We start from the raw sequence: 20462 nt of genomic DNA, 5'->3' as shown, positions 1-20462 counted from the left end.
TGTGGGGCCTCAAGCGGGTGGTGCCACACGTGAGAGTGGGGGCGATGTTATGGCGTATGCGTGGATGGCATCGCCTCTGCCTGATGTCACATCTTCTTTTTCTTTTTTGGATCCTGTCATCCACAGGCACATACATGTGTGTGTGTGTGATGGGATGGGATGGGAGAAGAAGGCTTGCATCAGGTGGTGGAGAGATTGGGAGGTACTTCATTTGTGTTACCCCCTGAGTTCATGGCTCGATGGCGGCACGGGTGTTTTCACGAATGCATACACGCATACATACATACCACCACCCCCTCCCCATCATACACGACGGGCGTACTTAATCAATGGCGAATTCCCGCAAACAATCGAAACGACGGAGCGTCGCCTTGTTTTTTTCCACTTGATGTACACGAGGGTAAGCAGGGGAAGCCTGAGCCTGTCGCTCCCCCTTCCCCCTCTCTTTCACGTAGTCTTGTCGGCTCGATCCCGTCAAGCGCGTGCTGCACTGTTCTTCTTCTGTTCACTTCAATAGCAACCGTGAACACCCTACCGCAGCCGACGCTGTGGAACACCCTGTCTATCGAGTGCCTCCACACCTCCCTCGCCCCCCCCGCTTGCCCGTGTGTCTTGGCGTCGTGACCTGCTCGCCGGTCGTACACACACACGCACACACGAAGGGGCTTGAAGGAGGCAGCACGCGAGAGGCCCTTTTACTTGCATGGGTATCCGCGGCACACGTTTGCGTGAATCCACATCTCCGTTGTGTGTATGTGTGTGTGTGTGTGTGTGTGTGTGTGTGTCGTAGGCCATCCTGTCGTGGCGCTCGGCCTCCCTCACTGCCCCTCTCCCCCCTCCCTCCCTCCCTCCCTTCGTGCCCCATCGACCCCTCTGCCAAGCCGCTCTCTTCCCACTCCATCATCACCGCCCCTCCACCACCCCTTCCACCCCCACTCCCCCCTCCCCTTTCCCCCTCCCGCAGTGTTTCTGTACACAGCTTCATGATGCGTGGAGGAGCCGCCGACGGCGCTGCCGTGCTGTCCGAGTTCACCGTCTTGCGCAAGCCCAGCGGCGACAACAAGTACTGGCACACTGCCGTGCATCAAGGCGAGCCCGTGACCTTTCGGGTACTCGATGACAGCGGCATCGACCCGGTGGACGGGGCTGGCTACGTGATGGCGCGCGTGCAAGCCATGCAGAAGCATATGCAGGAGGCCCGTGTCGACGTCGCCGCTGAGCACGCCTACCGTGCCGTGCTGGTGGAGGTGAGTCTCCTGGACGATCCCATGGCAGTCCCCGAAGAGACACAGCGCGACATGGACTGTGCTGTGGACCTGTGGTGCCCGCTGCACTTGGCGCTCATGACATCCAACAAGGCAGCCGCGCAGGCGCTCCTGCAGTTTCACGTGGAGCATGCGGTAACCGCGATGACTTATATCGCGAGCACTCCAAGCGCAATCGGCAACGCTGGCGCAGTGGATGCGCTAGACTCTCCGCCGGTAGCGCCGGCGCTCGGCGATGATGCTCCCGATGCGTCTGGAGACGACCATACCGCTTCAGTCCTGCCAGTCGCTGCCTCGCCGATTCTCGAGTGCCACGTGCATCGAGAGCTAGGAGGTGCGGTGGTTCTGCTCGGCCACTTTGACGGTCGCGTCCGACTTTCCTCCTCCGCTGCAGTTCGCAAGAGCCGCCCGCCGACCCCAGTACGAGGGGGATCTCCGCACGCCGCACCTATCAGCAGCAGTCCCGGGGGCATCGAGAGCGCCATCGCTAGTGGCTGCCACTGCAGCACCGGCACCGCTGTCGGTGAAGACGCGCTCGTGCAGAGCCTCTGCAAGCACAACGACGCCCTCCTGCGAGAGGAAGATGCCCTCTTCGAGGACAAGGGCGAAGAGTACTGTCTGCGCAACATCATCATAGCGATGCGCCCACTTCTGCAGAGCGTCGTCCTCGAAATCAAGCGGCGCGCGCAGTGCACAACGACGACCGCGCCCTTGTCGCTGCAGCACCAACACCACATTCACAAGGCGAGCCGGGCGTGTGCCACGCCGGTGGTGCCGGAGTCTGCCATCGACTTCGTGCATGACTACTGCAGTAGCCTTAGCATGCTGCCCCATCACCCGCCACTGCTGATTGATGGAGACACGGTTTTCGATGTGTGCAACCACGGCGACCTTGCGTTGCTTGCCAAGGTGATGGATGTCTTCGAGGGCTGTTTCGCCCCCATCCTCCGCGGACAGACATTGCTCACCGATCGATGCGCTGGCGGCAGAAGCGTGGGCTTTACGGCTCTCACTGGCGCGGCGTTGCCGCACAACTCCAGCCTCAGCTCACCTCCGTCTCTCAGCGGTACGGGACAGTCTAGCTCTCCAGGCTTCCTTTCGCTGGGAGGAGACGCCAGCGCTCACAGCATGGCGGGCACCTCACATAAGGTTAGCGTTGGCCGCCATTTGCACGCGCTTCCACCGGCGCCCTTCTGGTGGAGCTGCCCGCCGCAGAATGTGCATCGCCTGGCGTTCGTCGCCGTCTGGATCGGGTGCCGTGAGGCAATCGAGGAGAGCAGCGGCTCTGGTCGTCGTCGCCGCGCAGTGAGCATCTCGAACGAGAACCGAGTGACGATGGTCACCATCCGGCAGCTGCAGGAGTCGCGGGTGGCAGCGCAGAAGCTGGACTCCACCATCTGGTCCGGCCATCTCATCACCATCATGAAGCTGCTCTCACGCGAGTGTTCCTTGGAGGACTACGTAGACTTTGTTGAAGAGGGCGGCTACTTCGCCTTCACCTCCCCTCGCGGCTTCTCTGGGCTGTTCCTCTCGGTGTTGGTGTCCGGCGTCATGGCGGCTGCGCTAGTGCAGGAGCCGGCCATGCTGCGAGTGCTTCGGTGCAAGGTGGAGACGCTGCTGGCCGATTTACCCGGTCGCCCGTCGCCGCTGCGCACGTACGTGATGAGCCGTCCGAGCACGCATGCGGAGCGCTTCAGAGAGCTGTGGCTGGATGCTGGGTGCTATGGGGTCGCGAATCCTGGCGGCGGCAACGGCCAGAACGACGCTGGTGAGACTGAGACGGACGGTTTCAATCCTGTGGGTGGAATCCAGAGTGGTGAGCGCCGGCCCATGAAGTTCCGCTCTCGCATCGAACTACTATACTACGCCGTCGTCGAGCAGGTCGTGGCGGCGGCCGAGGAGGCATGGACGATGCATGAGGCCGAAGACGGCGATTCATCCGAGGCGGCGGGGGGTAGCGCTGCCCCGTCGTCGCCGTGGCCCTCAGGTGCAACTAAGGCGGAAGCCCTGACGGCGCTGCAGGGCTGGCTGCTCATGTGGGCAAACTTCCTCACAAGCCTGCGGGATTGGACTCCACACCGTGGCAGCTTCAGCTGCAGTACTGCATCATCGCAGATGCCGCAGCAGGAACGGCCACAACACAGCTTGAACAGCGGTGCAGAGGGTCACCTCACTGTCGGCGGCATGTCCCCTCCCTTGACCGCCACGACCGCACCGCACCACGAGCACACCGCCAGCTCCGAGGACCTCTTCGGCGACGACGCGAACGAGACGGCGGACATGGTGCAGCGCGTGTCTCACGCTCTCGTTGAGCGACTCGAGACAGGCCAGGAGCCCCTGCCGGCGCTGCGACGTGCTCTGTTCCCGAACGGCGCCAACGACATAGAGACCGGCGCCCCGGCTGCTGGCGCGTCGGCACATGTGGACAAAGCCCTTCCCGTCTCTTCCATCGAGCAGGAGTTCGCCTCAGCGCAGCACGCCTTCGCCGCCACGGCTGGCAAGGAGAGCGATGAAGTAAAGCTCAAGTTCTACGGCCTCTTCAAGCAGGCAACCGTCGGTGACGTGAATACGGACCGCCCTGGCATCTTCGACTACGCGGGAAAGGCGAAGTGGGACGCCTGGTCGAAGCTGAAGGGGATCAGCCTGCTGGATGCGAAGCGCATGTACGTGAGTGAGTACAAGATGATGGTGGAGCTGCGCAAGTCTCGGAAGTAGGCTTTACAACATACAACGCCGGGGAAGGGAAAAGCAAAGGGAGGAGGGGGGAGCAAGAGGGATCAGGAACAATGTCCTTGTTGATGTGCGCACGTGCGTGTGTCTGTCTGCTCTCCTCACTCGCCAACCCGTCTCCCTCCTGTTTTGCCCGCGGTAGCTGTATGCGTTGGTGCTCTGCTGCCCTCTCACTCCCTCTCCCTGCGGTCAGTACGTTCGTAAGCGTGTGGAGCTGCTGCGTCTTTGGTGGCGCGTTGCCGCTCATTACCATCCCATCGTCCTCTTCGCCCCCTTTCTTGCTTGTTCCGGCTGCATCACGAACGTGAGCGAGAGGAAGCGGAGGAAAGCGACGCCTCGTTATCCAGACGGCGTTGACCTCTCCTTCGCGGCCTGTATGCGTGTGTTCGGCCAGTGTGATGGATGTGTTGGCAGATGCGGGGGTGGGGTGGGGGGGGGGGGGGGATGGCGGCATCAGCCTATCGCTCTCACTCTCTCTCTGCATGTATGCGTTTACGCGTGTCTGGGAGAAGGGGGACTTCCCTTTCCTGGCCTTCTCCATCCATGTCCCTCTGCATGCCTGATGAGGCCCTCTCATCTGCCTCTCGGCAGCACTGCTGCCCCTCTCACACCTCGCCCTTCCTTCCCTCCCTCCCATTCACCTTGTGCATGCATGCGAGTGGGTGTGTGCAGGTGTGGGTGGGCGTGAGGAGGAAAAGGCAAGGGGAAGGGGAGGGCGCGGAACGACGTCGCTCTTGGCGCCGTATGCAGAGCTTCGGTGACACGGCACGCATCTACGCACGGACATATCGTGTCCCCGGGCCCACACACCGGAAGGGGTGTACTGTTCTTATCCCTATCCCTTCCTCCTTCCCTCTCTCCATGTCTCCCTGTTTTGTCTCTGTACATGCGTCTGTGTGTGCCGATGCGTGCTCCAGTGGGTACCTCCTCCCCCCAACAACAACAACATCATCACAGCCACAAGCCACACAGCATCAAGCGCAGGCAGACACGCACGCTGCATAAGAACTACGAAAGGTAAACGTGTGCTCCAGTTGGAGAGACACAGCCGCACACACGTACACACACCATCATATCGGAGGGCAGTAGGCTTCATAGGAACGCCCACCTGCACCGGTACACCAGCGATATACCAACACGCACATACAGAGCAGAGACAGACAGACAGAGAGAGAGGGTTGCGGGTGCGTTCTTGTCTGATGCGTATCGGCCAAGAGGTCCGTCTCACACTCTCTCTCGCTCCCATCACACCCCCACAACACACCACACCTCCTGGGTGTGTATGTGTGTTGCTGTCCAACTGCGGCCTTTTACGCCAGAAGCCGCGGCCACCGCCACCCCTCTGCCTGTTCTCTCGTGAAGCCCTTCCGCCCTCACCCCCGCGCCCCCTCACGCCCGTCCGACACGTTTGTCGTCCCTCATTCGCGGCGGGTAGAGACGGAGTGGGCAGCCGCAGCCGCAGCGACAGCCTCTGCGGTCTTTATTTCTTTTCCCTCGTTGATGCCTTTCTGTTGTGTGGCTGCCTGATTGCCCCCTCCTCCCTCCCACACACACACACACACCGCCAAACTTGCGGCAACCTCCTCCCCATCTCCCCTCGCCAAGACCCTACCCAACACCGCCACCAAAACGCCATTTCTTCGGTGTCACGTCATGGGCTACAACCCCGACATCCCGTCGACGTGGAGCATCAAGCAGCTCCTTGAGTACGCGCGGCAGCGCGGAATCGACGTACCAAGCGGGTGTGAGAAGTCGGAGCTGGTCACGATCGTCGACGAGTACTTGACAGACGAACTGCTCGCGGAGCACATTCGCAAAGAAAGCGCACTGGACACGGACGTCATTGAAGACATCGTAGGCGCTAGCACCGCGTCCATTCTGCGGCATGTGGCACACTCCTCCTATACCAGCGTGCTGCGTCGCCATCCAGAGAAACTGCAAGCGATTATTGAAGCCGGCATCGAGCAGCTCCAGTCGCTTCCGTTCGTTGCACGGCTATGCAGTGCGCGAGTGCACAGTCCTGTGCAGGCGTGGCTGGGCACCTTAGCCTCGGACTGCGGCGATGGCAAGCGTCTGCTGACTGTCCTCACAGCGTCAAACAGCGACGGAGCAGCCTCGCCGGTGTGTGGACGCTTCTGTGGAGAGCAAGAAATGGTGGTACGCTGCCTCGACTGTGGCGCCGACTCCACATGCGTCATGTGCATGGACTGCTTCCGCCACTCTCCGTGCGTCAATCATCGCTACCGTATCACGCAGAGCTCAGGCGGTGGCATGTGCGACTGCGGCGATCCGACCGCGTGGAAGCTGGAGTCCTTCTGCAGCCGTCATCGTGCCGCTGCTGCAGCTGCAGCAGCGGCGGGTGACGGGAACAGTGCGTCCGACCCCCTCGACACCATGGCGGAAGAGGATCGGGTGTGGGCGGTGCCGGTGCTGCGAGGCATTATTCAGTTCACTGCTGTTACGCTTCTGCAGCACACGCGTCTGCAGGTGTTGCAGAAGCGGGCGCAGTCGCGAGCGGGAAAGCAGCGAAGGGCGACGAGCGGCGCCGGGAACAGCACTGCTAGTGGCAGCGGCACTAGCACAGCCGGAAGTGCAGCAACGGCGCGCTTTAGCGACGCGGAGGCCGCGCTGCTGAACGATGTGGCTCGCATCTCGGACAAGTTCGACTGGTTAGAGGAGTGGATGTCGGAAGTGACGCGGCAGCTGTGGGAGCTCATGCAGGCCAGCGACATCGCCAAACGTCTCGTGGCGCAGCTCTGGGCAGAGCCGGTGCGAATGGCGGTGTGCGGCGGTCCAGGCGCAGTTGCCACCGCCGTGCGCGACAACGAGGAAGAAAAAATCGTCAGGGAGACCGGCACGGCCGCCTCGATGGCGGACCCCGTCCTCGACGCGTTACCGCCAAACTTCACCTGCGTGCACATGGTGTTCCTTCACGAAGCATCGAGGCCCGTGACGGCCCACGAGCAGCCTCTGAATGCCACCAGCAGATCCGCGCCGTGGCTCAATAACCTCCTTCGGTGCGTCGGCCACTGCTTGAGCGACGCCAAGTTTCGCCTCCCGGTCGGCGGGCTGATGGCGACATATGCCGAGTACATCAACGCACAGGAGCATGCTGAGGACAAGAACGAATGCTTGTCGCAGTACCAGGTGCAGGTGCTAACAAACCCCGACGTGATCTGCCACTTGATGACACCTTCACACCTGCCTTACAAGGCGGCAACGAACACAGTGCTGCACAGAGAGCTGAGCGCGTTGCTCTACGCGTTGTGGCTCGCGCGTGACACCGTCAGTGGTGCCTCTGCGAACCCGGTGACGGAAACGGCGGCGCTCTCGCGCGACGGGCTCCTGTTTGTTGCCCACCAAGCTACGCCCGTCTCGCTGGCCAGCGTGACCGCGTTGCAGTCGTGTCTGAGCGGGTCCCCTGCAGCCTGCTACACACTTGTGCTGAACCGACTTGCGTGGCGCGCCTTTGCGCAGGTCGCCGGCAGCCTGGCTATCAGCGGCTACATCTGCAAGGACCCCGATGCACCAACCGACTCGCAACACTACCCCACGCCGGACTTCATTGGTCGCTGCATCTCGCGGCACATGTGGTTGTGGTTGCATGCCATGCGGGTGGTTCTGTCGTGTCTCCTGAGACTGCCTGCGACAGCAGCAACGGATTCATCGGCGTCGATGCCTGCCCTGTCCCACGACGCCATCGCGGAGGCGCTGGGGATCACGACGGAGCTCTGGAACACGTGGCGCGGTGCCACCGCCTTCGATACACCACCGGATCGCCTGCGGCAGAAAGGCCCGCTGCTGGAGATGCTGTCGGCGTGCAGGGTGGCGAATGGGCAGGACGAAGCCCTCTTGCTGCTGGAGCACGGCCCCATGGCGGCGGCGCAGTCACGCGTACTGGGAAAGCAACCACTGACGGAGCAGGCAGGAACGGCAGCGAACGCCAAGACAAGCATCCTGGCGGCCCCGGCGTTGGCGACGGCGATGGGGTACACAATACAAGCTCTCTATGAGATTAGCCGGACCATGGATGTCGTCTTCGAAAAGCAGCGCGACGGCTTTTGCCGGCGGTGTCGCTCCATCGTGCTGGAGCGAAAGATCTCCACGGGTCTGCCGAAAAGCCAACAAGCAGCGATCCATCGTGGCACTTCACAAAACGAGGAGGCGCGCGACGCAGACGTGAGGGCAGGTGCAAGGCTCCAGGCGCCGTCGACGTGCTCGGTGGACATTGTGGAGTACACGCTGCTGGAGCCGCACGCGCACGCCACTACCCTTTCCAACCACCTCCCTCGCCTTTTCGGGGCTGTCCTCACGGCGTGGGTCATCGAAAGCCAACGCGCCACATCTCGGCTGCAAAGCGCGGCGTCATCGCCCTCGGCCGCCCCGGCGGAGGTACTCGCCACGACTCGCGTATCTGGCCTTCCAAGGGCGAGCACGAACAGCACCGCGCCAACAGGAGAGACGTCGGGCCTCCCGGTTACCCCAGCACACGCGCGCCGCCCTCTGCGGTCTCTGCTGGACGCCTTCTTTCAGTTGCGAGCGGAGGTGACGCGCAACGAGCAGGATCGCCTCACCTTTTCTCAGCAACTCCTCGATTCGTTGGTCATGCCGCATGTGCTGACCGGCCAGGTCTTCGACGGCTTGTGGCGCCGTGGCGATTACGATGTTTCCTCTGCCGTCACAATGTACCTGACATTCTCGCGCGGGGTGTCGGCAGAATTCGACATCCTGATGATGCAGGTGCTCACGATGGAGCTGGCACCGGCCGACATGGCGCTGCAGATCCTCCAGCGCTTCTCTTACGCGAAGCGACGCCTGCGCGACGCGGACACAGAGCATGCGAGCCAGGCGCCGCGGCGACGTGCCAGCGCATCGCACGGGCAGCAGCCAGCGGAGAAGCTCCCTGAGAAGCCCTTGGGCGTCCTCCCAACGATGCTGGCAGCGCGGCGGCCGTTCTTCAGGCGCTGCCTGAACGGCTACAGGCACTTTTTGCGCCTCATTCTCACGATCGTGACGGACGTGTCCAAGGCGGCATTCCAGGCCCCCATGTCCTCGCCCGTCATTGACCGCATCGTCGGGGGCCTTCTCGCGCACGGCAAGGCCTCCCACTCCACCATCGTCGCCAACGTCAACGGAACCGCCCGTGGCGGGGACTACGGCGACGCCGACGAGGACGAGAAGGACGCCAGCGGCAACGTGATCAAGTTCTCGAGGCTGATCGACGACGCGATCCGGAAGCTGGCGGTCGCCGAGGACTCGGCGCAAGGGAAGCAGTTTCGACTGAAGGGCGTGGATGTGTGGCGCGCACACGTGAGCCTGTACCACATCGGGGTCGTTGATAGTCATCTCGAGGAGTTTTACAAGACGTATCGAGGCCTCGCCAGCGCAGCGGATGCGGCGAAGCCGCAAGAGGCAGAGTCGCATGCGCTCGCTGATGGCAACAAGGGCGACGATGCCACGGGCGGTGGCGGGCAGCAGCAGAAACGCATCTCTCTGCCACCCACACAGCTGTCCGACACGAGCATGTACGCAGAGCTGGTACCCACCACCCGGGCGTTGCTGCACACGGATGCCGTCCTGTTGCCGGCGCTCTACGTGCTGCACGTGTACGCCAGCTGCCACGTGCCCGCTGGTGTCGCTGCCGCCTCGGATGTGAAGGCTGCATTGGCGGACAAGGAGGGTACGGCTGCCTCGGCACAGGAGTCGCCGCTCTGTCGGCACGACAACGCTATGCACGAGGGTGCCGATGATGGAAGGGAAAGCACCGAGAGCGGGAGCGAAGATGACCCCCACGGTGACGGCAGGGAAGACGCCAACGTGATCACGCGCGAGGCGTTGCTGCACGCCACCACAACCCTGTACCTGTGCGTGCAAGACTGCGTCTCCATCACGCGGGCCATGCGGGCTATCGAAGGCTACAACGGCGAGATGGCATCCGCTACGGAGAAGGGCGTCATCTCCTGGGACCTCCTCGAGCTGTACCTGCGTCGATTCGCCATCAACGAGCCCTCCTTCACTCACGCCTCGTGTGTGCAGTGGCTGCCATTGCCGGAGCTGGTGCCGTGCCAAACCTTGCTTCAGAAGCTGCAGACCCCTGTTCAACTCCACACACACACGTCAAACGGCACGCCCACCGTCACCACCACTTCCTCCTCTGCTGACATGCTGCACCGTCTGCGTGGCTATCTGCTCTCGAACAAGGACGCCGATCCTTACGGGTGCCTGGAGATGGTGGAGGCGGTACTCGTGCAGACTGGGCTGGCCACCTTTAACACAGCCGACTTGCTGGATGAGCAGAAGACGAAGGATGAAGCGGCGCAGAGCCGGAAGAAGGTCATTCAGGAGCGGCAGGCCATGTTGATGCAGCGCATGCGCAGTCGCGCGCTGAAGGCATCGGAGAAGATGAAGGCGGCCGCCACCGCGGCGCAGCAGCAAGAAGGCCAACGCGCTAGCGAAGAGGCCTCTGGCCCCGCGGCATCGGCGTCGGAGAAGTCCCCGACGGGCGGGGTGATTGGCTCACTTCTTGCGAAGCTGCTGCTGGAGCTGACGACGTTGGACTGCTGCGTGTGTCGCTCCTCGACGGAGGAGCCACTCTTTCTGCTCTGCCACACCGGCACCTCCGGCGTGCTGCCTCAGCTGGGCGCGCTTTCGCTGCCGGACGGCCGTCATGTGCACAGCCACCTGAGCATGTGCGGCCACGCCGCACACAAGTCGTGCGTGGAGAAAGTGTTTGTCCGGCTGTCAGTGCTGTGGCAGCGGTGGAACTTCCGGAGTCAGTTCTACCTCGGCCCCACGGAGTTCAACTGCCCGGTCTGCACAACCATCATTACGGCGCTGTGCCCGATGCCGGTGCTCTCCGGCGGCGGCAACGGCGACTCGACGACCCCCACCTCCCGGACAACGCGAGTGCTCTCGTCGGCTGCGACCCCCTTTGCGTCTCTCTTCGAGGAACTTCAGAACGGCACCGTATCGGCCAGCAACCAGCGCGCCGTTGACGTCGCGGCGGAGTTCCACACAACCTTGGCAAACGCCGCCGTCGGCTTCAGCCCGTCCGAAGATGTCCCCGCGATTGTGTCCGCCGAGGACGAGCTGCAGCAGAAGAACGAGGCTGCCTGGCAGCTGTCCGAGGCCATCCGCGCCTTCTCTTACGCCTGCCACCTGCAGCTGGAGGCCATCAAGGCCGGCCAAGAACTCACTCATCGTGACCTCATCGGGCTTCTGTCGGTGCTAGTGAGCATCATGCCCGCTGAACTGGAGCGGCAGCAAGCCGACCTGCGTTCCAACTACGCACGAAACATGCAGGACAACGAGAGCTTGCTGGTCATGGATGCGCTGCTGCAGCCCCGCAACGCGAACAGATTGATCAGTGCCCACGTGCTGACACAGGTGCTGCCCTCTATGCCGGCGAACTTTGTAGCACGGCTCCTTGCCGTTGCGTGTGCCAGCAACAAGGACGACAACGGCGAAGGGGCATATGCCGCCGCCGCCGCCGCGTCGCTGGAGGAGGAGTTTACGGGCGTGACGGCGGCGCTCTGGCAAACCGTGGGTGTGCTGACACTGCTCAAGGCCCTTGTCGTCGAAGATGCCCATCATGGCGTCGTCCTCCGCAGCAGCACTTTCACCGTGGCGGGCGCCGTCACCTTTGCGGTGCTGAGCGTGGCCAGTGTGAGGACTCCGGTATCCCGCTGCACCTCGATTGTGCGCATGCTGCAGTACCTGTTGCCAGTGCCGCACAAAAGCACGGAGGCGGAGCTGCAGGTAGTTGGCCAAGATATCTTGGCCTGCATGCAGGCGGCCACCACAACAGCCACCCTCTCCTGCTCCAGACATAGTACGGAAATCGCGAAGTCAGTCGTGCCCTACACCACACCAGAGGAGTGGGTCGCGCGGATCGCGGAGAAGCTGCTGCACCTGCCCTCCGTGTATACCACCGTTCTCACACGCTTTGCAGAGCACAAGCTGTGCACCATATGCCACCAAGAGCCGGCAAAGCCAGTCGTGTGCTGTCGATGCGGGAAGCTGATGTGCATGCAGCCGCCAAGCTCGCCACCGGAGCTGTACACGCACACGCGCACCTGCGGTGGCGCTGTTGGAATCTTCCTCGTTGTCCGTACCGCCAACTTCTACGTGCTGGAGCTGACATCTGGGCGTGTCTACCACTACCCCTCCAACTACACGGACGAGTACGGCGAGCACGACCGCAACCTGCGTCGTGGCATTCCGCTCTTCCGCAACACCGAGGAGACCCAGAAACTGGTCTTGACGTGGATGCTGAACAAGTGGGGTGCCGTATCGTCCATTTTCGGCGTCTCAAACCGCATGGACCTCTCCACCCTGTAGCCTGACAGTCACGCGGAGGGGCCCGCGTGCGTGTGTGCCTATATGTTGGCGTGGGTGATGTGCCGTCAGCGGCGCCGTCGACTCTCGTTCTTGCTTTCTCTGGCACACCTCGACGCGTCGACATCAACCTGCCGCCTCGGGCGAACCGGGGGAAGCGAAGAGGGAACGGAAAGGGGCGGACGGATAGAGCGAGCGAAGGCGCCGAGATATGTGATGTCCACAGACCACGGCGGCCTCGAAGCGCGGCCATCACACGCACAGACCCAAGCAGGCAAGCGCCCACAGAGACAGACGGGCGCTTTGCCGAGGAACGTCGGCGAGGACACTCTCTTGCAATGGCGGGAAACAAATTATGTGTTGCTGTTATGTTTTCATGCCGCCAAGAAGCGCGCACAGGTTGGCCCCCCCCCCTCTCATTCCTCCCTTTCTTGACTTCCCCAGCCCCACGCACCTGTCTGGACATGTGTACACGTGTGTGTGTGTGTGTGTGTGTGTGTGTCGTCGTCTATCTTGGCTTCCCTTTTCACCCTAACTCACCACCTCGTCCACGTCTCTCCCACTGTCCCCCTGCCCATCCTCATCCACCAACCCCCCCCCTCTGCCGCACCGACCCACCGCCCCACTCATGGCATCTTCCACATTCGCCCACATTGCGCCCGGGTATCTGCAAAAGGTGCGCCCCATCCCCACACCATTCCGGGCGCGATCACCGCTGAAACCGAATATGGACACATCCAGTACGCCCCTCTCCGCTTCTGCCGCTGCCTCGAGCCTTGTGTCCTCGCCATTCGTGCCCTGCATCGAGGACTCGGCGCATACGCGGAGAGTCGGACGCCACCCCGTGCTGTTCCAGCGCACCCTCGACGCCGTCAGCTACCGCTACCTCACTGCATCCTCTCGACTGGCCTGCACGGTTGCGTCCAGCAGCAGCGACAAAAAAGTGAGCTCTGTAGCGTTGCACGCAACGGCCACCGCCAACGCTGAACACGCAGCCTACGTGACGACGCTCACGGAAAACTATCAAAAGCTGTGGCAGCAACGCAGGTTGGTGCCAAAGGCGGCACGACGAGAGTGGTTTGAAACGGTGGTGGTGCATCTCAAGGCACTGAATGCATTGGGGGCTACTCTTGCCTGGCTGGCGGACGCGCCCGCGACCGTCACGTCTGCCGCGCTCTCCGACCATTATGGCGAGAGAAAGCAGCAAAAATCGAGGAAGCCTGCCCACGACCCACTCCCGCTGTGGTGCCTCTGGCAGGACGCTCAGCGTCACCTGCACCACATGTCACTGCGTCTGCGTCCGCGGACCCCGGCCGCCGGTGTCGCGTACGGGACGCGTGAGGCGATGCGGATGTCTGACCTGGTGCGCATGGACAGCTCCGCCTTCGCCTGGCGGGTGCGCCAGTGGTGTCGCATAGCAGCGCTTTTCCACAGCCCCCGTTGCGCAGATACGGAGGCAGCATCATCACTGGTAGACGTTGCTGAGGCGGTTCATCCCGGCATGATCGCAGATGTGGTATGCCGTGTGGGTCCCGGCGGCAGCAGCTCAATGTCAGCCGCGTTGCCGTTTCCAGACTCGTTTTCGGCGGAAGAGCCGGAGGTGGCGCATATGCTGCTCCTCTGCCTCGGCGCCACATCCGAGACCGCTGCCGAGAACTGTCTGGCCCGCCAGTACGTGGCCGGGGCTTTGGTGTACCGCATGTTGCTTGAGGTGACGCTAGGCCGCCTTCGTGCGCTGCCGCGGTGCATCTTCACGTGGCGTCTCTTGCGGGATGTTGTCCGTGACCATCTCGTAACGTCGGCGGCTGGTTTCCTTGATACCGACAACGAGCAAAGGGCAGTGCTGCTGGAGATGGCAGCCTATGTGGAGGTGGTGGTCATCCCGTACCTCCAGCACCGTGACTGCCACCTGGAAAGTCTGCGGCACACTGCAGCGCAGGTGCATGCTCAGTTCACGCGTCTCGCCTCTGCCAAACTCGAGCAGCTCCGCGCAGCCGTCGCGCGTGCCGGTGCGGGGGACGGCGACCAGACGGAAACTGTCGCGCAGTCAAAAACAGGGACAGCAGACGCGGTAGTGGGTGACCTGACTGCGGCAACAGTCCCGGCGGCTGAGGCTAGCGCGGAGGTCAACAAGGAGGAGCAGGGTCGCCTCCCTGAAGCGCAGCGCCACCGCATGGCAGCATCGATGGAGCCCCTCCTCCGTAGCGCGTGTGCGGGCGGTGCCCCGGCGTTCGCGAAAACGACAGCGCAGCCGCTTTCCGTCTCTCACACAGAAAGCAAGTCGGCGGTGCAGGGCGCGAAGGACGTCATTGCCAGTATTATTCTCGGAAACACGGCCACCTCTGACAGAGCTGAGCGTGATGAGACTGGTGGTGGACACCAGGGCGACGCGCCCACGGCGCCGTCGGGGTCGTGGGAGGACGCGCTGTTATCGATGCAGCATGACTTTCATGGAAAGCGCGTGGATGATAGTGTCCTGCACTCCTCCGCGGCGCGGATTTCTCAGCTGCAGTTCTTCCTGTACCACTACTTCACCCAGAGTCCGACGCTGGCTTTCGATCGCGTCTCCGACACCGCCGCTGCCCCCGCACACGCGGAAGCCGCAAAGGAAGGAGAGGCTTAATGAAAGAGGGGGTATCGCCCCCCTCCCCCCCCCCCCTTCATGGAGAGGGAAGAGAGACGCGCTCGTGCACGCGGCAAGAGCTGCGTCGGTGTGTTCACAGAACCGCGTGGTTGTGAGCATCCCCCTGAGTGGGAGATAAACAGCAAAACAAGAAGGGAACGTCGTGCGCTGTTGGGAGCTATAGTGCGTGTTCGTGGGTGGATGATGGGGAAGCAGTTGAGGGAGGAGAGGTAAGCCTGGCGAGAGGAGGAGAGAGACACGCACCCCTCTCGCCCTCTCCCCCTCCCTCATGCATCTTTTTGATTCTATCGCTGTATGAGCGTCGTCTACCGCAAACACCTCTTGGCTTCTCTGTGCCTTTTCTTTGCTCGCCTTGCGTGGCCCTCTCCCCTCCTCACCACACCACACACACGCACATCCACGTATGCGTGCACGTCCGTGTGCATCGCCGCCTCTCCTCCACACCACCTCTTCCCTCCAGCACATTTGTGAATCACACGTGAAGGCGGTCAGGAGACGCCCCCGGCAGGGAAAAGGAAGCGACGTTACAGAACGGGGTGTGACGCCAGCGCACACCCACCCACCCACCCCCGCTTCCCACGGTCGATCTGTTCGCTTAGGAGAGCGAAGCGGAACACGAAAGAAAGGCGGTCTTTCTGCGAAGATGTTTGTCGACGATGCCGCCGGCACGCACTTCGACTTCGAAGACACGCTGCCCAAGGAGCAGCCCCGCACGGAGAAGAAGCTCGAAATCTGTCAGGACTTCCAGCGCGGCCGCTGCCGTCTCGGCGACGCCTGCCCGCAGCGCCACATCATCTCCGCCTACCGCACCGTCCAGACAAAGGTGTGCAAGCACTGGCTGCGTGGCGCCTGCGTGAATGGGGACAACTGCCTTTACCTTCACGAGTACGACAACCGTTATGTCCCGCAGTGCGCCTTCTTTGAGCGTGTGGGGGAGTGCACCAACCCTGAGTGCCCTTTCCTGCACACGAAGCCGAACGAGTCACAGCCGGAGTGCGCCGCGTACCGCCGCGGCTTCTGCCCGCTGGGGCCCAAGTGCCGCCTCCGACATGTGAAGCGGGAGTCGGCGTGCCCATACTACCTTGCCGGCTTCTGCCCGCTAGGCCCACGCTGTCCGCTAGGGCACCCCATCCAAGAGCGCTACGACCGCGATGCCGTGTCGAAGCGCATCCTGGCCAAGATGATTGTGGAGCGCGCCGATGACCCAACCTTCAACCGCAGCGCAACATGCTACCGGGCCGGCTGCTTTGACCCCGGCCATCTCGCCCCGGACTGTCCAGGTCCGCAGCACAGCGTTTTGCACAAAGCCCTAGGCGAAATTCAAGAGCCGGGGCAACCCACTGGCGGCTTGGAGAGCGGCGGGCACGGCGGTGGTGGCGGCGGCTCCCATCGCCGCTGCTTCTTGTGTGATCAGGAGGGCCACACGGTAAAAGACTGTCCAATGAATACGCACCGTAATCAGCACCGCGCCGGGGGCGGTGGCGGGCCTGGCGCCCCACACGGCAGTGGCGGCGGAGCTGGAATGGGTAGCCGACGGCGATTGCGGCGAGAGGGCGGTGCCGGCGGTGGCGGCGGCGGTAGTGCTGGTGCTGGTGCTGGTGGTGGTTTCGGTGGCGGAGGCGGTCGGCGACGCCCCGGTCGCGATCACTATTAGCCCACCCCCACCCCTTGGGCAAACGGCGGAGAGAGAGAAAGCAGGCAAGGGGAAAAGGAAGCCTTCTCCGTCTTTGGGGTGGAAAGTCGCTGCAGTTGCTGTTGCTGTGGAGCCGGCCCAAGGCCCACCTGTCTGTCGCCCTCCTCCCTCCTCGAGACAATCTTGACGTTCATCTCTTGTGGCTGCGGATGCCTCTCCCCGCATGGAACCAGAGCGAGCGAGCGAGTGGACTTCACGGATTGCAATGACTGCACGTCGCTGGCCAAAGAGAGACGGAGACGAGGCATGCGTGTGGGCCTTTTACTTGGCAAACCTCTCCGAGCACACACTACTGCGTTCTACCACCGCATGGAATGGCATGCAGTTGGGAGGGCAATGGGAACGGGTCTTTTATCTCCCAAACACATACTTAGCAGACTGTGCCGATGGCCTTGTACCTGACAGGTGGTCTCTGTTAGCGGCGGCATGCGCATCACTCCACCATCCCGCTCCAGTCGCTTCGCGAAGCTGGATGGCATAATTACGTCTCCCCTTCGGCTCCAGCAACTCTTGCCCACCCCCCCCATCTCTCTTTCCCTATTCCTATTCCTCACTAGTGTATGTGAACAGGGTGTCTGCACGTGTCTATGACTGGATTTCAAGTGTCCTTCTTTGGTCCTTAAGCCCACCCCCTTCACCTTCCTTTCCTCCGTCAACCTCTGTCAGTCACCGAAACGCCGCTCTGAAGAGTGCGCCACCACGATCTTGCACGTGATTGTGCCCACCTACGCATACACATGCATCATACATACATACACATTTATATATATATCACATACAGCAACAAGACACATTACCGTTTCTCTCCGCCTCTGTCCCTCTCTCGTCCCCTTCCCCGCCTTTCCCGCTCCTTTCATACACGGCCCGCCGCTGGTTGATCCACGCGTGTATGCCTCACATAGAAACGATACATCCGTCTTCACTGCTTCCCAGTTCGCGGTGCCGCTACGCTTCTTCTTCGCTGCCGGCCGCCGCTGTCGTGCTTTACCGCCCCCTTCGCAACCTTTCTTGTTCCCGCTTTTGTACCCAGCCTTTCCACCTACACCTACACACCCCGAGCACAGCATCGAGCACCGGTTTCGCAGAGTTCTCTGTAGGAGTGATCGCTGCAGCAGGTGCTGTGTATCTGTGCAGCACCTTTCTGCTGCTCTGTTTGAGAGATCCACTGCTAACGCACACACACACACACACACACACACGTCAGTTCATCCCTCCCTCCCTCTTCCGTCTTGTATCGCATCGTGAGCGTTTGGGAACATCTTTGGCGCTCACCTCCTCCTCCTCATTCCCCCCCCATCGCCACCTCGGCACGAGTAGGCGCTGCCCCCGTAACAAGTCGCATCAAGCGCGGCCTTATATATATATGTATGTGTGTGTGTGTTGCATCGGCGTGATTCTTCGCTCTCATCCGCTCTCGCTGCCTCTTCCACTTCATCCATAGAAACAATGCGGCCCACATGTGTTTGTGCGGTGCGCGCCGTGCGCATGTATGTGCCAATGCGCGTCGCGGCAACTGGCGGTGCCACCTCATCTGCAGCGTCTCCCGCTGGCGGCAACGCCTCCACATCGAGTGAGGTGCGTGCCGCTCGGCGCATTACAGAGGCCGTTCTCAGTGCACGCGCGAAGCACAAGCTTCAGCACCGGCAGCCGTCTCCGCCTGCGCCAGCTCCGCCATCGTTCCGCGCAAAGGCGAAGGCGCCGCGCTCACCGGAGTCGGGCATAGAGGATGGGGTTGTGAAGGACACGGTGACGGCGGAGGTGCAAACTGCTGCGCGACTCGCGCTCTCCTACGGCAAGTCCGCCTTCATGACGCACCTTGTTCACCAGCACGACGACGCCCACCAACGCCCCGGCACAGCCTCTGCGTCGGAATGGGATCAGCCGATGGTGAGCGACGCCGGCGAGCCTGAAGCCTCGGCGGTGACGGCGTCCTCCGAGACATGTGCAGTGTTGCCCCTTCGTGCCGGCACACCAAAGATCCCGCGCGCCGCCGCTGGAATGCCGGGGCTGCAGATGGCCATCGACAAGTGGTGGGACGACCTCACCGACGAGGCGAGGGTGCGATGGATCACATCGACGCCGCAAGGCCGCCGCGCACTGCAGCATGCGACGAAGCTCACAAAGTTTGGGAATGTCTTTTGTGGCCGAGGTAGAAGCAGCAACTCCGGTGCACACGTGGTGCCCTCCATGGAGTCGATGCTAACCAAGTACAAGAGCACGCTCGTTCAGCCGCGATTGCCACGAGCGGCGGCATTGGTCCCATCACCCAAGGAATCGATTCTCCGAATGAAGCTACACGATGAGAAGGACGCGTCTGCAAACCCCAGCTGGAAGTCGACCACGGTGTCCAGCGCCTTAGCTGGCATGATGCACGCTGCGTCCGAAAACAACGCGAACCGTCGCCGCCTGCGCGACAGGGCCGATGCAGTGCGACGAGAGGAGCAGAGAAAGTTGTGGCACCAGGCACTCGTCCAGTTCCTCGGCGGCGAGTCAGCGTTTACGTTTGTCCACGACGTTAAGGATTTACAGCAGCCTCGCACAGAAGCGGAGCAGGCGGTGAAGCGAGAGGCAGATGCCCAAAGTGGAGGAGGAACCGGGCATGCTACAACAGTGGCGCCTAACACACCGGCGGCGACAGCCACTGGTAACGCCACACCGAAAGAGATGGCGGATGCCGGGGCGCCAGTTGCCTTTTCCGACGGCCTGCTGGATATGTGTGAAGGCCTTGGCATCCGCAGTCCGCGGCGCGCGTATGTTCTCTCACGTGTCTTGCCTGAAGTCGATGCAGCGAACGCCTCCGAGGGCCCGCCGCTTTCGTTAGCGGAGGTGCAAGACTTGGCGAAGAAGTGTTCCACCGAGTACGACGAGCTCCGCGACGACGCGGTGCGGATGGCGCATGAGGCCGGCTTTGCCTCTGCCGAGGATGCCGTCCGTGCCTTCGAGCGAGAGCAGCTGGCGCTCGCGGTGGCGCGCGTGCAGGCAAGGCTACTCATGTTCCAGGAAAATCTCCCGCTTCTGAAGAGGTGCGTGAACGTCCTTAGCAAGTAGCACCTGCTTCGTCACCAGCGCTGTCTTGTAGCGAATTGTTTGTGCGCACCGCGCATCTGTCCTTCGCTCCTGTCTTTCACTTTCTACTATGCTGTCTCGTGCGTAGCGCATGGGTGATGCCTGCACACATAAGCACCCATATACATATATATGAACGAAGCGCATATGCGGAGACAAACACCCCTTCCCCTCTCCTCCCTCCCCCCTCCCGAATTCGTCTCTCCAATACTCCAAGGAGGTATCTGCTATGGCGACCACAGCATGGCGTCGCCGTTCCCTGTTGGCCATCGTCGCCTTCCCCCCTCACCCCCATGGTTCTTTCTCCCTGTCGCTCACATGCCTCTACTTCACATCACGTCCTCCATTCCACCTGTCTGCAGCCCCTCCCTCCCTGTCTCCTCAGAGCGAGCACGGTGATGTGATTTTGCATTTCCGCTTTTCTTTTCTCGGCCCTTTCGCTGTTTCTGCTAACGGTGCCTTGCACCTCTGCAGACCCGTCCCAGCTCACGCGTACACACACATATATATGTGCATAGGTACGCCGGTACGATCCCCCTCCCCTCCGCCGTCTGACATCCACGGATGTTCCCTCGCCCGCGCTGTGGCTCATACAGAAAAGCTAAGTCGAGAGCTCACGCCCTACTGCGCAGGTGTGTGAGCCCTGCTGTACAGAGAGAGAGAGAGCAAAGACGGAAGAGAGATAAGGATCAGGCTTGCAAGCTCGTATTGCGGCTGTTTTGGGTGG

At 62.0% G+C, this 20462-nt stretch overlaps 5 protein-coding genes across 5 annotated transcripts; all 5 read left to right on the top strand.

Moving 5' to 3' along the window:
• Window positions 1–983: 983 nt before the first annotated feature.
• On the top strand, window positions 984–3980 carry LDBPK_090800 (acyl-CoA binding protein, putative; the record flags this gene model as incomplete). The annotated part of the gene is made up of 1 exon (XM_003858712.1): window positions 984–3980. One exon carries the CDS (start codon window positions 984–986, stop codon window positions 3978–3980), a length of 2997 nt encoding a protein of 998 aa, XP_003858760.1.
• A 1668-nt stretch (window positions 3981–5648) lies between these two features.
• On the top strand, window positions 5649–12335 carry LDBPK_090790 (ubiquitin ligase, putative; the record flags this gene model as incomplete). The annotated part of the gene is made up of 1 exon (XM_003858711.1): window positions 5649–12335. One exon carries the CDS (start codon window positions 5649–5651, stop codon window positions 12333–12335), a length of 6687 nt encoding a protein of 2228 aa, XP_003858759.1.
• Window positions 12336–13059: 724 nt separating this feature from the next.
• Window positions 13060–14955, top strand: LDBPK_090780 (hypothetical protein, conserved; the record flags this gene model as incomplete). The annotated part of the gene is made up of 1 exon (XM_003858710.1): window positions 13060–14955. The coding sequence occupies one exon, from the start codon at window positions 13060–13062 to the stop codon at window positions 14953–14955; it is 1896 nt and encodes a 631-aa protein (XP_003858758.1).
• A 664-nt stretch (window positions 14956–15619) lies between these two features.
• LDBPK_090770 (cleavage and polyadenylation specificity factor 30 kDa subunit, putative) lies at window positions 15620–16630 on the top strand (the record flags this gene model as incomplete). Its single annotated transcript, XM_003858709.1, has 1 exon — window positions 15620–16630. The coding sequence occupies one exon, from the start codon at window positions 15620–15622 to the stop codon at window positions 16628–16630; it is 1011 nt and encodes a 336-aa protein (XP_003858757.1).
• Window positions 16631–18166: 1536 nt separating this feature from the next.
• On the top strand, window positions 18167–19717 carry LDBPK_090760 (hypothetical protein, conserved; the record flags this gene model as incomplete). The annotated part of the gene is made up of 1 exon (XM_003858708.1): window positions 18167–19717. One exon carries the CDS (start codon window positions 18167–18169, stop codon window positions 19715–19717), a length of 1551 nt encoding a protein of 516 aa, XP_003858756.1.
• Window positions 19718–20462: the final 745 nt, after the last annotated feature.

The sequence above is a fragment of the Leishmania donovani genome, chromosome 9, assembly GCF_000227135.1.
Source record: "Leishmania donovani BPK282A1 complete genome, chromosome 9".
Taxonomy (NCBI): Eukaryota; Euglenozoa; class Kinetoplastea; order Trypanosomatida; family Trypanosomatidae; genus Leishmania; species Leishmania donovani.
Note: the sequence above shows the minus strand (reverse complement) of the source record. Positions and strands in the feature narration are given on the sequence as shown.